Here is a 20,292-nt window from a genome sequence, read left to right as displayed (position 1 = left end):
TTGCATGAATAAAATAATCTTGAACATTTTGCCAGTTCTTAATTGCCACACATGTAGAGAACCTACCTCAGCTACTTCTTTGGATTCCAGGCCATATACCTCACATGACAACTATCACATGCTTCCTCATCTATAAAATATTCTATCTCTCAGACTACTTATTGATAAGTTTAAATAAGATACTACAGACAAAAAATTTTAAGATATTATGTTATTTACGTTATAAATAATTATTTATTTATGTTATAAATGTCAGCTGTTATTACTCTTGTAGGTTCACTTTTTAAAATTCAGCTTCTCTTCATTTTATGGTAAATGCACAGCTTTTATTTTCTTGGCCAAGTCTCAAATATCTTTTTTATGGTTCTCATAAAATATTAAATCATCACTTATGTTTTAATATTTTAATAATAAAATTCTTTTTTTAACAATGAATAATGTGGTTTCTAGTTTGGAAAATGTATTTCCTTGTGGCTAGGGATATAGCTTAGTGGTAGAGTATTTGCCTAGCATTCATAAGGCCCTGGGTGTGGTCCCCAGCACAGTGATGTGATGATGATGATGATGATGATGACAAAATAATAAAATAGCAATATAGCTCAGTGGCGGAGTATTTACCCAGAATGTGTGAGGCTTAATCACCAGTATCATAAAAACACAAAACAAAAAGAATATACATTCTCATGTCCCCAAAACAATTCTAGAATTTGAGTATACTGAGAGAACTTATACTTGCTTATCTAGGGCCATAGTGGTGAGGCTCTAAAGTCCAGAGTACAGCAGAAAAACCAGTGCCTACTTTTTGAGTGGTACAGTGCCCCTCCCAGGAACTTTTGACCACTGATGTTAACCATTAAATATGTACCATCACTTCTCAAATTGTAACTGAGTAAAGGCAGAGAGAACAGCTACAAAATCTTTCAAAATCTACAAGTGACCACAATAGCCTTCTATCTCTAGAGGCAGCTTAAAGATAAACTATGAATACATGCTGAGATTGTAAGTGAAATTATATAGTGTACAAAATTATATGCAAAGAGCTGTCCACTTAGTAGTAGCAATGAGTTCACTTATTCTTTAGTTTGTGTCTTCTTTACTGCTGCTTCTATAACAATTTTTAAATGAGATCTTTCACCAAGAGAGGGATGTGGAAAATAATTACCTGCTCTTGCGAGCAATGTGCGAGCTGCTAAGTCAAACTTGTGCCTTCTTGTTACTGTTGATCGGCCTCTAGCTGGTGGTCCACTTCCAGAAGCTGCATTCTCTGTATGATCCAGATTATCAGGGCTACAAAAGCAAGTTTGAAGGGAATGCAATTTTTTTAAAGCTCTCAATAAAAGAAAACAAAAATACAAGCTTCCTTGTGGCATTACCTTTTTCTCCAAATATCACTGATAATAAAATAGTCTGTGTGTGTGTGTGTGTGTGTGTGTGTGTGTGTGTGTGTGTGTGCGCACGCGCACATGTATGTGCAGGTACAAATGAATATCTGTGAGAATGTGTGTGGAGGCCAGAGGACAACCTGGGGTTGTTTCTTAGGTACTATCTTTATTTTTCCCCACTGAGACAGGGTCTCTTACTGCCCTGTAACTATCCAAGGAGGCTAGGCTCACTGACTAACTAGAGAGTCCTGTGGATCCACTCATTTCTACCTATCTAGATGATGGTGGTGGTGGTGGTGGTGTGTTGAGACAGGGTTTCACTATGTACTCTGCTAGCTTGAAAATCACTATGTAGACCAAGCTGGCCTTGAATTCAAAGATCTATCTCCTTCTGCAGGGATTATAAGCATGTACTACCACAACTGGACATACCTGGGTTTTTTAAAGAGGTTCTGAGAATCAAACTCAGGTTGCAGGTACTTTACCAACTGAGTTAACAACTCTTAAACTAGTTTTTATAGATTAAATGTTTTAATTAAAATTAAGACATACCATCATAATAGACTATCATAAAATAGAATATCATCATAACATATTTATAATTTTTTTTGGTTGTTTGCTTTGTCAATCTCAATGTCTTTGGCTATAAAAGCACCCTGTTAGTTTTTTAATACTGACAGTATCAAATGAGGAAATGGATATGATTAGCATAAAGTGTTTTTGGTGGAAGACAGTTGCTGGGGATTAAACCCAGAGTCTCCTGCACACTAAGCATCTACCACTGAGCTATCCCCTCAGCCTATGACAAAACCTTGAAACATCTTTCGACCTTTGTGAAACTCTTTAGTTTTAGGTTTGTCATACATTGCTTCTTGGGTGTTCATTTTATCTGATTTTTGGATTCTGCCAACAGTAAAATGATGCTTAATTCATGTCCAAAATCAAACAGGATCAGAAATGGATATGTGGCTAGTAGGAGAGCTTTGCCTGGAGTGTGAAGCCTGGAGTGTCATTCTAAACCCCAAAGCAAAAGAGAAAATAACTTCAAACCAAATGCTAAATGATTAAATACTTAACATCTGAAATGACTGAGAATCTATGTCTAGGGGAAATATATTTCAAATTAAATTATGAAGATATTCATGGAACTTATTAGAAAAAGTTTGCAGTTTACATAAGACATAAGCCTTGATACAGAATCTGATAGTTAAATGATTTAAAAAATTAAAAATAATAAAAAATTAAGAAGGAGTACTGGAAAATAGCTCAGTGATTAAAAGCAATGGCTGCTCTTCTGGACATAGGTTCGATTCTCAGAACCTACATTCGCAGCTCATGAATGTCTGTAATTCCAGTTCCAGGGGATCTGCTACCCACTTCTAGCTTCTATAGGCCACAGGCACGAATGTGGTACACAGACACATATGCAGGCAAAATATTTACAAACATAAAAAGTATAAAAATAAAAAACTATAGTCATCAGAAATGTAAAAGGAAAGTGACTGTGAGAAATTTTAGAATATTTTATTATATCTCATTATAGGGTACACACACTCCAGAAATCTTTTCACAGCTTTTAAATAAAAAAAAGAAACAAAATACTAGACAGTAAAAACTACAGGAATTGTGAATACATCTATATATCTCAGTGTTAGAATATTTGTCTACCATGTATATAACTTTGGATTCAATCCTCAGCACTGAAGAAAACTTCAGAATAATGAATTCAATTAAAATGAGACAGAAAAGTCTATTTTTATCAAATTCATTAATTAAATCAGTTGGTATTTTGGCAGTGCTAAGAATGGAACTCAGGACCCTGCGCATGCTATGAAAGCACTCTGAAAGTACCGAAGTACTTTTTAGCCAATTAAATAATTTATAATGTTAGAAAATCCATTAGCTTTAACTAACATGCCAAACTTCTCACATTCTTATTCAATTTATATAGCAGAAGAAGCATTTACGAAGGATAGAAATGGGGCTTTAGAGGGACTTCTTAGGATACAAGAGACAGAAGAGGAAACTACGATTTTACCTTTCACTAAAGCCTTCCTCCATTTCAGCAGCATCAGCTGATGGTATGTCTCCTGGTGACTGCAAATAACAGGGGTCACTTGACTTCCCACCACTTCCCAGAACTGTGGTTCCATGTCTGGAGTCTGCTGTGCTGCTTGGCTGGGGCTCCTCTTCATCCTCAAGCCCAGGGTGCTCAATCATCCACATAGCAAGAACAGTGATATTCTGGGCATCAGCCTCTCCTCGAGCACCTATACAGGCAGAAGCAATATCTGATACTGAATATGGATAAAGTAATCAATGACTTACGTTATTAGTTTAAGAGAGTTTGTTCTGATGATTTTATAATAGATCTGCTATTTAAAATCTTAAGAAGAGGGCCTGGAGAAATGTCTCAGCACTTAAGAGCACTTGCTGCTCTTCCAGAGGATCCAAGTTCCATTCCCAATACCCACGTCAGGTTATCTCACAACCAACTGTACTCCAGGTCTAGGGGATCCAATATCCTTTTCTGGCCTCTGTAGGTACCTGCATTCACATAGGTACACACACACTCACACATAAAAATGTCTTTTAAAAAAATCTTAATAAGGGGTTGGGGATTTAGCTCAGTGGTAGAGCACTTGCCTAGCAAGCACAAGGCCCTGGGTTCGATCCTCAGCTCCACATTTTTAAAAAAAAATCTTAACATTTACGACCTCTTAAAAAATGCTTCCTTCAAAAACATTTAAGACTTGTAAGTATCTACCAATATTGAACTATAAAACATATCTTACCTGTAGCTTCCATGGCTTTAGCAATCTGTCGGAGAGAGAAGCCCATTTCCAGCAAAGGGACTGCAATTGCTGGGGGAGGAGGAGAGGTGGAAAGTCTGCTGCTTGGGTCTGACAAGGCTGAAGCAAAAGAAAGAGCAGAGTGAGCTTGGCGACTACACACCATAAACAAAGTGCACAAATAGTAAAATGGGACTTCAATTTCCTAGAATTATTCAAACTCAACACAATTTTACTATTAAAATATGGTAAATAAGACTGGGTATCGAGTTACATGCCAGTAATCCTAGCACTCAAGGGGCTGAGGCACAGGGATCATGATTTTGAGGCAAGCCCAATAGAGGCGTTTTTGGATTTTTTTTTTTAAATAATTTTATTTATTAAGTATACAGCATTCTGCCTGCACGTATGACTGCAGGCCAGAAGAGGGCGCCAGATCTCATTACAGATGAGCCACCATGTGGTTGCTGGGAATTAAACTCAGGACCTCTGGAAGAACAGTCAGTGCTCTTAACCTCTGAGCCATCTCTCCAGTCTGGATTTTTTTTTTTTTAATTGATTGTTTGCTTGTCTGTTTAAAATGCAAATACAGTTAAATTTTTCATAGCAATATAGGGATGTTGCACAGATAAGTAAATCTGCTAGTAATAAAAATTAAAATCTACAAAACTTTGCAAGAAGAGCAGAGAGGACTCTTTCTCTCCTGAGCTACTGCAGAATGGGCAGTGAAGCAGGTCTTGTGTCTCCTCTGACTGTTAACAGGTGAATCCGACAACTGCAGGCAGAGTCTGGCAATTAGGAGTGCCACCCTTTAATCCAGCTCGCATTCGCGTCTCACTACATACGCTGCTAATGTGCTTACGGCAAAGGATCCAGGTCATCTGTGCATTTTATCTGGTTGTCAGTTTCCTTTGGTCTCCTTAATCTCCTTAGTTTTCCCTGTTAGTACTGGAGATCAAACTCAGGGCCTTAAATATTCTAGGCAAGCACTCTCCCACTCTGTTTTCACTTTTGCTGGTCAATCAACTGTGATACATGAAAAATTATGGCCTAGTAATTTTGCATAAAGCCCCTCAATTTGGATTTCTCTGATGCTTCCTTGTGATATATTACAATTGTGTGGGTTATGAATGAAGTTATTATTAGAAAGACATGTATTGAACATTGGGTCATAAGAAAAGAAGAAAGGGCATATGTGATTGATATGCATGTTACTTCTCTCCAAAAAGCCATAATTCAATCTACAATTCAAAACATAGAAGGTACTCAGTTTGAAAGTATAGTTTTTGTTCATTAAATCACTTTTGAATCTTCCATTAAGAAAAAACATGATGACTATATAACAAAGTCCATACAGCTAGAATGTGAAGAGGTTTGGGGGCTGCAGTACATGACAGCAAGTTCACCTGTGCGGTTAGCTGGCCTTGTAGACTGGGAATCTGGAGAAGTTAAACTTTGCCTCCTTCCTACTTCATCCGAAGGAGAGGTTGGTAATGATGATATTGGAGGAGTCTGTGCACGACGTGTAGGAAGTACAGTGGTGGTTGGATAACTAGAGAACATTTGCCTTTAAGAAAATAACAATGATTAGAGAAAAAAAAAATCTCACTGGAAAGAACAGACATGTCACAAATCTTACAGAAGAAATTATAACCTGGAAAATAGCACAAGTTAGCTATAATTTAATACAGGGTGATAAAGATTCTTCAGTATTAAAAGTAATTATGTCATAGGGTACTTTTAACTATAAAAATAATATTATAATTTTCCTAGAAAAAGAGAAGCAACATATTGGGAATGATACAGCAATTATAAAAAGAAATGAACTCCTTGCTTTTATGGAGTTTTTCTTCTATTATAATATCAAGGCGACAAGGGTATTAATACAGTACTAAAGAAGAATTTTAAGGACAGAAAACTTGGACTAGAGATGTGGCTCAGAATGGTAGAGTATTTGCCTAGCATGCACAAAACCCTGGGTTCAATCTCCAGCCCTGTATAGAAAACTTGGACTAGAGATGTGGCTCAGATGGTAGAGTATTTGCCTAGCATGCACAAAACCCTGGGTTCAATCTCCAGCCCTGTATAGAAGTTGGTGTGGTAGCATATACTATAATGCCATCAATCAAGAGGTAGAGACAGGAGTTCAAGGCCATCCTTGGCCTTTTAGGGAGTTCAAAGGTAGCCTAGGATACATAAGACTCCTGTCACAAAAACAAAAACAGAGGAAACTTGATGTTACTTTAAACATAAATCCATTAGTTATAAAATTAACACACTGATCTCAAGTATTAACATATAGAAAGAAAAAGTGTCCAGGTATCCAACACAATTGAAAAATAGTGTGTATGTATGATATACTATAGTGACTTAGCATGTATGATATGATATGAACAGTATATGAATGACATGCACAGAAATGATAGGCAATCCCTTTCATACTGATCAAAGAATTAAGTCCAGATCTGTCCTTTTTCTTTGCTGTAGTACTGGGAATTGACTACACAGCCACTTGCATGTGCTAGTCAAGTGCTCTACCACCAAGCTTTAGTCTCAGCAATCAAACAGGTATCTAGCTTCAGAGGAGCACTGTTTATCCCATCATCAACCATGGCACACAGAGGGAACAGGAGCTCACTGAGTTTTATGGAGATAACTGTAGCTCCAATCAAGTCTAAGCCAGTAGTAGAGAAACAAAGACTAGGAAGAAAGATGATTCTAGGGGTGTACCTTTGAGTTCAATTTTTACTACTAAAGAAAGAAATAGAGGAAGTCATTTGGTGGGCATGTGCACAAGCACACACATGTGCGTACACACACACACACACACACACACACACACACACACACACAACTAGGAAAATGTCATGAAAATGCAAACTATGGGCTCTATAAACCTACTAAGTCTGGCACGGTGGTGATATAATCCCACAACTTTCAAAGAGCTCTTCGGTGGGAAAACTGTGTACACCAAAACTTGAGAATCACTAAGGGCAGAGATGAGGCTCCCCTTCTACTGTCTAGTTCAGTGAGAATAAAGACAATCTATCTACCCGTGAGGAATAGCAGAGAAAACAGGGAAAAGGCTAGTTTGCTTTCCTTACTTCACTTAAGCCAATCTGTCCATGAAGGTCTCTCTAAAGCCGAACTGGTATGTATACAGTTGCAAACTAAGCAAAAAGGAATTGAAATACTAGGCATTAGTATAGCTTTATTACATACAGATGCCTGAAGAAGCACCTCCAAACATGTTCTTTTCACTTGAAAAGAGAATTGTTTGATCAGAGTAAAAATGAAAGCACAGAGCTACTAGGTGACGACTCAGCAGGTGAATGAGCTTACCATGAAGGCATGATGAGCTAAATTCAATCCCTGCAACCTATACAAAGGTGGAGAGAACAACTCCCCAAGCTGTCTTCTGACTCCACATGTATACTGTGGTATGTGTGCTCTCATGCCATATGTGTTAAAATAAATGTTAAAAAAAAAAAAAGAAAGAAAAAGAATTATGTTCAAAAAAGAAAGAATCCAAGAAGAAAAAGTTATTTCATGCGGATGATTTTTTTTTCTTTAGACTTTATTACTCAGAATTCAAGTATTGGGCTAGAGATATGGCTCAGCAATGAAACATTTGTGTAATATGTAAGGGTCCTGTGTTTGATCCTCAGTAGCAGCATCAACCCTCTTGCGCCCAACACAAACCCCCCCCCCCCAAAATAAAACCCTAGGAGGAAGTAACTAATTGGCTTTCTAAAGAAAAAAATCTTTAAAAGCCTAACCAAGCCAAGTATGGTGGTGCACACTTACACCCCCTACTCAGAAGCAGGAGTATCACCTGAGCCTGGGAAGACAGACTGACCTTGTCCCTACAAAAAAGATCATTCGACCTGAGCCCACCACTAACAGGCTTTGAGACTTCAGGACAAGTAATAAAACTTCAGAGGGGTGTTTTCACTTTCACTAGGACATGTTTTCACTACATGATCCTAGGTTCTTTCCAGCTCTGGAATACCTGGATTTAACTTGGCACACTCTGTGTAAGAGAAACAATGTGCTTTGAGAAGCAAAAGCATCAGTGTGGCAGACATAAAGGCCAACTTCTCTACCTGAGAAGACTGAGTGGCATCACTCCTGGAGACTCAGATGCAGGCACCGTTTCTGTGTCAGTGACAGGAGTGGTGGCAGTTGTGGTGTCCTCAAGGGAGCTGCTCATAAAGGAAGTCGTGCTAGATGCTGATGGGCTGGTGGTAACTGGTGTCTGTGCTTGCTGGGTTTGGTCACTTTCTTCAGCTTGTTGATCAATCTCTGTAAACCAAAGGTTAAGAAAATAGTAAGGATTTTGTCTTTTTCAAAAGCAATAGTCAAAAATGGAAAACTATAATTTTAAATGTTCCTAGAGGTAGGTTTGGTCATGTACACCTATAATCCTAGTACTGGGGAGGCTGAAGCAAGATTATCTTGAGTGCAAGGGCACATTGGGCTATGTAGTAGCAAGCCAGCCAAGACTACATAGTGAAACCTTGCTTCAAAATAACAAAGTTCCTATACATATTTTCTGGAGGAATGTCAAAAGAAGTTCTTAAACACACACACACACACACACACACACACACACACACACACACACACACACGCGCGTTCTTCATTCACTATTGTATTCATTATTCTACATTCTGTAGGTCCTTGCAATTAGTTCTGATTTTAGAGAATTCTCTTACAAATACATTAAAAGTGGGGGATACGGTGACATATTCCTTTAATCCAAGCACTTAGGGAGCTGAGGCAAGAAAACTGCAAGCTAAAGGCTAGCCTGACCTACTTACCAGACCCTGTCTCAAAAGAGGCGGGGTGATGTCTAAAATTTGAGGTTATCTTAATATATCCAAACACTAAAACTATTTGTCTGGCATTTTGATTTTGATACTTGTTGCTTAGATTCTAATGGCTTCCTCAGGGAGGGGATGAGAAGGAACGGCATCAAAGGCACAGACATCAGGAGTCAGTTGAAAGCAAACAACAAACTCCTCCATTTAATAACAGGGAAGGCCTTATATACCCTCCTCCCAGCACCTAGTCTGTGTCGCAATCTGGTGGCATTGTGTGGTCATCCCTATTGGCTGGCCACCATCAGGAACTCTGACAGAGCCTGTTGCTAGGCCCTCAGGAAGACTTCAGGTTGGTTTATAAGGAAGTACATTATGTGCATGCCTTGGCAACTGGTCTGAGACAATTTCCTCGATCCTATGGGCCTGTCCTACTACAGATACTTATTTCCAGTGTTGGCAAAGGCATATAAATACAAGAATAAAAACCTTGACAGAAATTTCATGCTGACTATGACTTGAAGGGTATGTATCAAAAAATGTATAGCATGTTTATAATTTTCCTTCTCCAGTAAGGTAACAACAAATAAAGTAGCAGTTACTACAAAAACAACTAATTCTAGCGCTGGAGAAATGGCTCAGAGGTTAAGAGCACTGGCTACTCTTCCAGATGACCTGAGTTCAATTCTCAGCACTTACAAGGCAGCTCACAACCACCTGTAACTCTAGTTCCAGGGGATCCAGTACTGTCTTCTGGCCTCTGCAGGTACCAGGCACACAAGTGATGCACAGACACACATGTAGCAAAACATCCATACACATAAAATAAAAATATTTTTAAAAACATAACTAATTCTTAGGTTTACTAAATGGCCACATCCCTTCATAATCAACTTAGAACATGCTTACTCACACATACCACGTCCCTCTCTCTATGCACTATCTAAACTAAGATGGAACAAGAATGAGAGCAAAGGAAAGGGAGGAGAAGCAGAAAGAATAAAGATTTAACACTCTTCATTTTTTTCCTTTCTCTTCTACCTGCCCCTTTAGGTAAGGTCTCATGTAGCTCAGCCAGGCCTCCAAACTGATTTGTTGCCAAGACTGTCCTTGAACTTCCGCTTTCCAAATGCTGGGGTTCCAGGCCTGTGTTGCCTCTCTCAATAGAGTACAAGCTTCTTGAAGGCAAGGGACACTGTTTTAGGTAGCACTGGGCATTCAACAAGCATCTTCTGAACAGATCTCATTTTTATTTAAAAATTTGTACTATTTCCCAAAGTGAAGATAAAGATAAGCAAAGCCAGGGTCTTTTCACACAATACATTGTCTATGAAATAGCACATATTAAAAACATCTCTAAGAAGTTTTAAGAATATATCTCAAATCAGATCAGTAAGTAATTGGATACCTTTTGAAAAATGAATTAAATGTCAGCTGTTTTTGTCTGTTTCTTTTTGGTTTTTTTGAAGACAAGGTCTCACTATACAGCCTTGGCAGTCTTTGGAATTCACTCTGTAGACCAGGCTGACCTTCACCCCACAGAGATCTCTCTGCCTCTATCTCTCAAGTGCTGGGGTTAAAAGTGTACACCACTAGAGCTGGTAATTTCAGCTTTCCAAAATGTAGTGACAATTATGAAATTCTAGTGTTTATGTAGATTTAAAATAGAAAATTGCAGGTATACAATAATTACTAAAGTAAAAGTAACAAAAACATGATAGTTTATCTTACAAAGGAAAAACAATTGTGCAAATTTCTTTGGCCCAAAAAAATATATGTTCACAAACCATTTATATAAATATATTATTTTGACAGTTATGAGTATAATTTCATCAGATAACATACCTTGCTTAATTTTGCCCCCAAACTGGTCTTCCAAAAGCCCATGGACCACCAGTTTGTAAATCATAGCTTGAGCCCGTTCCAGATCAGCTAACCCCAAGGCTCGCTTTATGGGTGACCGCATGACTGCTCGCTTCACCATGTGCCGCATCAGGAACTGTAGAGCAGCACGCATCTCCACATCCTCAGGAACAACTGGAGAGCTCGCACAGTCTGAGTTGTGGCCATTTTCAGCTAGAACTTTTGGAATCAGCAAGAGCTCAGCATATTTACTACAGCCAAGGAGAGCACTGAGTGACTTCATAGCACCGAGGTAGAGATAGGAAAGCTGGACTGCTCTGATTTCTGACTGAGCTATGTCGTGCGTTTTAGATATATGTTCATGATTTTTTCTCTTTCCTTCTGTTACTTGATGTTGGGATTCCACACCTGGCAGTGTTGGTTCTAAAGAAAATGAAGCTATTTCATTTTCTGATTTGGAGCTTGTGGTACCCTGACTTTTGACATCATCAGACATCAACCCTGTTCGTACATCTAAAATGGATTCACTCTCAGGTTTCTGCTCAGTGTCCCCCTTTTCCTCAGACTCATGACGGTGTTTCTTTTCATGTCGTTTGATGCTCTGTTTCCCCACATCTTCATGAATGCCTGTCAGATATGTTAGGTCCAGCAGCACAGAAGCTGTCAGGCCTCGGAATCGCGCCACATCAAACAGCAGTGGTTCACAGGGTTCCAGGTTATACAATGGAGTATCACTAGGCGACCAAAAAGTTGGGAAGCTTTAATAAAGATCAGAATGACACAGGAAAAAGCAAGTGAGGGAAAGACAGGAGGAAGGTACAGAAAATAACATAGACAAAACAAGACACATCATGTACACAATGCAGATAATAATTTACACAAACTGACAACATTACAGAATGAAAAACTGATATGAGAAAATAGAGATGTAATGCTAAATGCAACAACAATGAAATGCACATGTGCTTTCAAATGAGAATATTTACCGCTAAACAATGTAAAGCAGAGTGAGCAAACTTCCCAGGTCTAAGGATCTTAAAACTTTGGGGACATGTAGACTCTTGCTATCACTCAACCCTGCCATGATGGTACTAAAGCAACCACTGATACACAAAGTAAAGAATATGGCTATGTAACTTTACTTACAAATTAGGAGGTAAGGCAGATGTAGTTTGATGTAAGCTAGCTGGGGAATTTAATAAATCTAATTTGCTGAGTATGTAGTAGATCTCTGTAACCTCCTTCATTGGAGACTTAGTCACATTAAAATTTTACTTTGTAGTCTTCAACTGATACTCATAATTGTAGTTTAAGTAAGAATATGACTGCATATCTATGATATATGGAATCAAATCCTGAAGTTTAAGAGTCACATTAATTATAGAAAAGCCCAGCAAGTATCTGAAGTTTTGTTGTAATTGCCTACTTCTTGGTTATCTTATCTTCCTAATCTCATTTCCCCTTTGCCACATTTTCTTTTTTCATGTTTTAATTTACATATTTTACTACATTGCATACATATTAGTAAGATACTGAATCTTCTCTGACAAAGCAAAGAGTGAAAGAAAAGGAAGACACTGTATGTGATTTGTAAAGCTGTCGCTGGGTTGAAGTGAAGGGTGTACAATAAAGTCCATTATAGCCAGACATTATATATAAATTTTACATATATATGTTTTTCAGCTAAGAGTCTATCATGTTTATTTAGTTGTAAAGTACTACTTTCATTGAATACTATGAATAACTCTTTTAAGATAATGTTATATTAATATACAACTATAAGAATCACATTAGGTAATATAATCAAGTTACATAATATTATCAATAAATCCTGATTTCCAAATGAAAAAATTATATACTCAGATAAGTAAAATCCTTTATGAATAGAAATATTTAACACTGAATATATGAAGTTTATGTTTTAAACTATATACATACAAATACACCTAAATGCTTTTAAGCATCTTGCTTGTGTCAAATAAATGTAATTCTCATAACTATTAAAATGATGTACATTGAGGAAATAGGAATACTTATTTAAAAAGGTAAGGCTGGGGATAATGGCATACATCTGTACTCCCAGCATTTGGAAGGCTAACATAAGGGGATCATGAGTTTGAGGTCTGTTTGAGTTACATAGTGAGCTCCAGGCCAGTTTAAGCTACAACATTCTGTCACAAAAAGTGTTACATAGTGAGCTCCAGGCCAGTTTAAGCTACAACATTCTGTCACAAAAAGTGAGGGGAGAGTTCATCATGGACCTGGAGGAATGGCTCAGTGGTTAAGAGCATTAGCTGCTTTTGCAGGGAACCAGGTTCAGTTCCCAGCACCCATATGGTGGCTCACAACTATCTGTAATCCCAGTTCCAGGGGATGCAATGTACTCTTCTGGCCTCTGTATGCACACAGGGGGTGCACAGACATACATGCAGGTGAAATACCCACATGTATAAAAATAAAATTTTAATTTAAAACAGACAGATCTCACTAATTAGATGTTCCTACCATAGGCCTCTTGATCTGGTCAATAAGCTAGCCAGCTGGCTTTGTTTTTGTTTTTGTTTTTCAACAAAACAAGCTTTGCGCCTTTCCTGGAACTCACTCTGTAGACCAGGCCGGCCTCGAACTCACAGAGATCTGCCTGCCCCTGCTTCCTGAGTGCTGGGATTAAAGGCGTGCACCACCATCGCCCAGCAGCCAGCTAGCTTTTTACTGTCCAAGTGTATAATGGAAATGATCAAAAGGCAGGAAACAGGTAGGGCATAGCTCAGTGAGAGATTACTTGTCTAGCATGCACAAGACCAAGTGTGATCTCTGGCACACATACCTCCCAGCAACAAGAAGCAGGAATCCAAATAAAAACAAGTTAAGCCTAGTGAACTTAACAGTTCTTCACCAACAAAATTTAAAAATTTATTTAACAAATTACCTGTATTTTACTAAATCAAAATAATAATATCTAGCAATATGAAAATCATTTTTAAAAGTTAACCAGCAGTTTACCTACAATGCATTATTACTCACTGTCTGTTGGCAATTGCCCATTTCACCCTCAAATACTTATCTGCTATAAGTATAACTCAACACATCATACCTGATGGTAATCTCTGCTTCATCCCACTGGACCTTGGCAGATGTGCTGCCTTCTTTGACCACTCCCAGAAGCGTGGCATGGCGCCCAGTTTGCTTGTGAACACACCGACCTCCAACTCTAAGACCAGCATCAACTCCTCCTATCACTGCCAGCACAGGCCACACCTCTATGCAAAGAGTCCTCAGCTGCAGCTCTGAGAGGTCAGCAAGACCATGCCTATTATGTTTACCTTTTTCTTCTTCTTTGTTCTCTTTCTCCTCTCTTACTTCATTTTCCTCTCGGCTCTGAACCGAGCGGCTTTTCTTTAGCTTCTGACCTGACTCTTTAATACATATCTTAATTTTATGTAGCCTTTCCATCATCTTTTTGTTAATGCAGTAAGTCCAACGGTCTGTTCGGTGAAGGATACGGATAAGCTGAATAGTGGCCTCAGCTAGCACTGCTGCTACTGGACTACAAATTGGGTCTCCTGGAAGTAAATCCCGTGGTGTGCCACGCATCTGCATATCACAGATTTTCACCTACATAAAAGAAGAGAAGGTAGGATGTGTGTGATCTTAATAGGTTTCCTTAACTGTTTGTCAGTATAGGTTCTAGCAAATGGAATCATATGTTGAACTAGTATTAGTTTATTATAATATATCAAGTGATCCTACCCCCAACAATGGGCAGGAAATGGAATATGTTGAACTAGTATTAGTATATTGTAACATATCAAGTGATCCTACCCCCAACAATGGGCAGGAAATGGTAGAGACTCACTGAAGTAATTAGTAATATGGGCCCTTTAGAATGTCCTGTCATTTGAACCTTGTGTACCTCACAAGTTCCAAAGTAGTTACAACCACTCAAAGGATGGATATGAGAAAGTTATATGTGGCTGACCCAATTTAGTCCAAAAAGAATGTCTATAAGAAACAGTCACTATCATCCTTAAAACTCCAGGATAATACTGAGTCTTGGTACTACCTTATATTGTTTCAAGGGCACAAATGTAAAATTCTAAAGCCACACAACTAGGCCAGCCCAGTATGAACACAGACTGCAAGTAGGCCCAGAGAGGAAGCTGGTGTGGTGGCACGTGTCTGCAGTCCCAGCACCTGGAAGACCTTGAGTCCTGAGGTATTCTTTGCCCTAGTGACATACTTGAACCCTGGTAATAGTCTTGTAGTCCAAAGTAGGCTTGGTACTTTCTAACATCTGTAAACCCTGAAGAATTCATCCAGCCTTAGGATTCTAACCATAAATTTATTTATTCTGTCTGAGAACCTTTTCTGATAAACTTCAGAATCTCCACGAGTTCAAGACAAGTCTGGGCTATATAAAAGACCTTGTCTCCTCTCCGTCACTCCCTAAAGATGTTAAAAGAGGAAAGAGAATTGGGTTTAAATCATAACTGTCCACAATCTTGGCAAGCAATTTAAGTCTTAGCCTTTTCATCTGAAAAAAAGACACTAATAATAGTACCCATTCCTTATACTTATTTTAAAAATAAAGTTATATAGACAAAGCACTTACTAGTACAATACTAGGGTCACTGTGAATAGTTAATGTTAATTATTTCTTTTCCTCAAGAATATTACCAGGGCACAAGAACACAACCAAGTCAAAGGATGCTATCTGGCACTCAGCAGCCTCTATTTTACCTGCAGTTTATTAGCTACGTGTTCAAGAAGAAATTCTCTGTCTTGTGCACGGCTAATCTTAGATTATGATTCTTTGAAACTTTATATGTGTATGTATATATGTGTATATATATAATATGTGTGTACATATATAAATATACACATGTATATTTTCATGATTAATATCTACTAAGTCTATCTAACACTTTTTTTTTAAAGATTTATTTATTTTGTATACAGTGTTCTGCCTGCATGCCAGAAGAGGGCGCCAGTTCTCATTACAAATGGTTGGGAGCTACCATGTGGTTGCTGGGAATTAAACTCAGGATCTCTGTAAGAACAGCCAGTGCTCTTAACCGCTGAGCCATCTCTCCAGACCGCTAACACTTTCATTATAAGAAAATTACATATGATTTAACTTGAAAATATTTTAGTATAAAATTTCACTAGAAATTCTCGACAAGAGATCTAAGTTACACTACACCCTCCAGTAAAAATGTGGGAAAGGGGAAAACATCACCGCTAACCACAAAGAAAAGCTTATTTCTGCTTTTGTTTTACATAAAGAGTACAAAAATGGTGTCAGTGAAAATGTATGCCCCTTAGCCGGGCGTTGGTGGCACACACCTGTAATCCCAGCACTCGGGAAGCAGAGGCAGGCGGATCTCTGAGTTCGAGGCCAGCCTGGGCTACCAAGTGAGTTCCAGGAAAGGCACAAAGCTACACAGGGAAACCCTGTCTCGAAAAACCAAAAAAAGAAAAAAGAAAAAAGAAAAAAGAAAAAAGAAAATGTATGCCCTTAATACTGTTCTCATCACATTCAAATGTGTAACATCTTACAAGATCTGAAAACTCTCCCACAATAACTTAAACTTCCGTTATTCAGCTAATGTTATCTTATTACATTTGAGTATTTCTTCTCATATCCATAACTACCAATGAACCATATTACTCCTAATATAGTTCCTGTAACTTTCACAGTGTGACTGTTTGCAAGCTGGTTTGCTATACAACTATAGTTGCTTAATATGGAGTAAAGACAATTCCTAAAATTATCTACCCTTCAAGAAGAAGGACTTCCACAGGCCAGGGACTTTTAATGGTAGTGATACCTTTCTATTTTATAACCTCTGTATCATACTAACAAAATACTAATTTAAAGTAACCGGTATCCCTTATGCATAAATACAGGTTGGGATTCTGTTACCTTCTCACCAGGGTTGCTGCTATAGAACATTACACATGGGTACAACTCTGCTGCATCCACATCTTCAAAAGCTAATTTGGGTTCCTAGAATGTAACAGAGAAGCAAAGGAAATTGAAGTTGCCTTGAAAACTGATACTATCTAGTCATATTCAAATTCAAAGGTTGTAAGATAGAACAAAAGTTACTAGAGCCATATATCAACTGCCCTTCCACTCAAGGCAATGCTGCATAGAATATATGATCCTACACTGTTTGCTAGTTTCAAAAATCTTACTTGATCTTTACCATCTTTTTGTTAGTTTGACACGGGTAATTTTAAAAATCAGAAAGTATCAAAGATTAAAAAAAAAAAAAAAAAGGATGAACAAAGTAAATAATATATACACTAAATAACCAGTACTTGATAATGAGTGGAATTTAATTTTGAAAAATAAAAAGGAAAAAGAAAAGAAAAACAGAAGTAAAGTAGGGATAGTGAACAGGTTTCAGTACCTCTCCATTTTTCCCAAAGGAAATGGTCCTGGCTTCCATGTCTAACACACAGGTAATGAAATCTCCTTGAGTAAAGCTGGAAAGTGTCAGAGTCTGTTCTCCGTTGTGATAGAGGTTACCACTGTACGCCCTATAGAGCCACATGTCTGAGGTAGTGCGGTGATTAAAATCATGTACTGGCCATCGAGAAACTCCAACACATGTGCCTTCATTACCTCTATTTTCCTTCACAATATAAAACTATAAAAAGAAAAAGAAAAAACAACTCATAATGTTCATTAGTACTAAAAAAAAAACTTTGTGCTATTAATACATTAATTGAGACTTGGGAATATATTTGTAAACAATATTTACACATTATGGAAACATATTAACTTTCTTTTCTGTGTAAGAAGAAATAATATAAAAATGAAATAATTTCATCAGTTTATAAGGCAAATTTTTCTTCACCTTCTAAATATAAAGAATAACCTTTGGTACCTATAACACTTAAAGTAAATAATTTTAGCTTGCAATTGAATTATGATGCTAAGGGAGTATTCTAGAAAATTATTTGTAGAAAGCTTCAATTTCCTTACACATAGATCTTTTGATTACTCTCTATATACACTTGATTCAGAAAGGACAGGGAACTACAGGGACTAGCATCCTCCCTCCACTCTTTAAGGGACTAACTCAACCCCCAACTAGTGATGCTCATTTCTGACTTACTGTGCTCATTCAGCTTTCTGGTTTAGGTATGAGTAGTTTGGTTCTATAATCCTCGCCTCTCTCCTGACACACAGGACATCTCCATAAAGCAGTTTATTTGTTTAAGCTGGCCCCAGAAAGAGATTGGTATTTTCAAGGCTCTTTATTGCATATTCAATCAGGATAAAAGAGGTATACTTTATAGAATATGAGTGTATGGCCTGTGTATATCTCTACATCATGTGCATGCAGGAGCCTACAGAGGTCAGAAGCGGAATCAGAGTCCCCAGAACTGGAGTTACACATGGTCATGAGCTTCCATATTGGGGATGGGAATTGAATCAGGTCCTCTGAAAGAACAGCCAGTGGGGCTTAACTACTGAGCCATTTCTCCATCCCCAACAGGTAGGTTTTTTGTTTTGTTTTGTTTTGTTTTTTTAAACAGGTAGGTCTTGTAATCTTATTTTGGAAAAAAAGTTATAGAATTTTTATCCTGACCCAACCCCTAACTTTTCTGCTTAATTCTTTACAAAAAAGTTTTTGTGTGGTAATTCTTTTGTCTGTTCCTCTTGCACTCAAATCATCTGAACAAAAGGTCTACATTCTGACCTAGTCTGGTGATCAGATGGCCAAACACCCTAATGGTCATGCTGGAACTCTCATCCAATAACTGATGGAAGTGGATGCAGAGATCCTCAGCCAGGTCCCAGGTGGAGCTCCAGGAGTCCAATTGTCGAGAAAGAGGAGGGACTATAAGAGCGTGAATTGTTGAGACCAAGATTGGAGAGGCACAGGGACAAATAGCCAAATGAATGGAAGCACATGAATTATGAACCAACGGCTGTGGAGCCCCCAGCTGGATCAGGCCCTCTGGATAAGTGAGACAATTGAATAGCTTGAACTGTTTGGGAGGCATCCAGTCTATGGGACCGGGACCTGTCCTTAGTGCATGAGCTGGCTGTTTGGAACCTTGGGCTTATGCAGGGATACTTTGCTAAGCCTGGAAAGAGGGGACTGGACCTGCCTGTACTGAATCCATCAGGTTTAAATGAATCCCCAGGGGATTCTTGGCACTGGAGGAGATGGGAATGCAGGGGAGGGGATGGGAGGAAGGTGGGGGTGGGGGCGGGAAGAGGGAGGACAGGGGAACCCATGGCTGAGATGTAAAATTAAAACACAAATATAATAATAAAAAAAGAAAAAAAAAGGTCTACATGAAAATTAAAAAATGATCAAGATAGAAAAAAATTCAAATTATAATTACTAACTGGGCACACCATGTATCTTACAACACAGAGAAAACAAAAGTCCAAGGTCTTAGGAGGGTGTGCTGAGCGAATGAAGCATTAAAACTGTTCCAGATGGTTCTCCCTCTGGAAGGGGAAGATTGGCACTGCCCTGAAGGCTGCTGTGATACTTGAAACTCAAACTGATTGCTGAACCTTCCTCAAGCCTGACAGACTACAAGACAGCAAGAGTAAGCTCCTACTTCTGACTTTCTTACCAAATACCTTCAAATGTCGTCAACACAGACAAAATAAAGTCAAAGATAACAAAATTGTTCAAGCTGATTGCTTGAGACAGTCCCTCTGAAACAAGGAACTGGACTAAACCATTCAAAATTAAATAGAAACACAGGAGAGTAGAAGGCTCCATAACGGCAGGCTACACTGAGATGGCAGTAGCCTTAAAACCTGACGATAGGTCTCTTGAGTAGAGGTGCTCTAACAATTACAGATGGTTGGCTTGCAGTATATTAACATATACTCTATGGGACTATATTTTCTGTGTGTGCATTCTATAACAACAGCAATTCAACTCTAGACTGATCAGAATTGTGTTATGTTAAACTAATACCTAAACCAGGATTTAAAAGTTAATACAAGTTGAGCCTGGAGGCACATGCCCATCATGGGAGTGTTTTTGAAAGACTAAGATGGGAATCCTGAGCTAAAAACCAGTTTGGACTATACAGCAAGACACCATCTCAAGAAACAAACATGAACGCAAAATATTAATACAAAAACTTATTAATGGTACCAGGTGTGGTGGCACACCTTTAATGCCAGCACTTGAGAGGCATAGGTAGGTAGATCTCTGAGTTCAGGCCAGCCTGATCTACAGAGTGAGTTCCAGGACAGCTAGGGCTACACAGTGAGACCCTGTCTTAAAACAAAATAAAAAAACAAACAAGGGGCTGGAAAGATGGCTCAGTGGTTAAGAGGACTGAGTTCAATTCCCAGCACCGACATGGTGGCTCACAACCACCTATAATGAGATCTGGTGCCCTCTTCTGTATACATAATAAATATACCTCTAAAAA

At 38.4% G+C, this 20,292-nt stretch overlaps 1 protein-coding gene across 11 annotated transcripts in view; it reads right to left on the bottom strand.

Annotated features, from left to right (window-relative positions):
* Herc1 (HECT and RLD domain containing E3 ubiquitin protein ligase family member 1) overlaps positions 1-20,292 on the bottom strand; it is a 162,602-nt gene that overhangs the window by 48,331 nt on the left and 93,979 nt on the right. For 10 of the 11 annotated variants that reach the window (XM_036192321.1, XM_036192314.1, XM_036192311.1 and 7 more), the window contains 9 exons: positions 17,280-17,519; positions 16,787-16,870; positions 13,955-14,475; positions 10,843-11,618; positions 8,281-8,479; positions 5,581-5,741; positions 4,178-4,294; positions 3,421-3,652; positions 1,163-1,287 (listed from right to left, as the gene is read on the bottom strand). In XM_036192321.1, the coding sequence (XP_036048214.1) occupies positions 1,163-1,287; positions 3,421-3,652; positions 4,178-4,294; positions 5,581-5,741; positions 8,281-8,479; positions 10,843-11,618; positions 13,955-14,475; positions 16,787-16,870; positions 17,280-17,519 (2,455 nt within the window). The remainder of the gene's footprint in view (positions 1-1,162; positions 1,288-3,420; positions 3,653-4,177; positions 4,295-5,580; positions 5,742-8,280; positions 8,480-10,842; positions 11,619-13,954; positions 14,476-16,786; positions 16,871-17,279; positions 17,520-20,292) is intronic. The other variant, XM_036192318.1, reaches the window with a different exon arrangement.

Source organism: Onychomys torridus, chromosome 7 (assembly GCF_903995425.1).
Source record: "Onychomys torridus chromosome 7, mOncTor1.1, whole genome shotgun sequence".
In the NCBI taxonomy this organism is placed as follows: Eukaryota; Metazoa; Chordata; class Mammalia; order Rodentia; family Cricetidae; genus Onychomys; species Onychomys torridus.
Note: the sequence above shows the minus strand (reverse complement) of the source record. Positions and strands in the feature narration are given on the sequence as shown.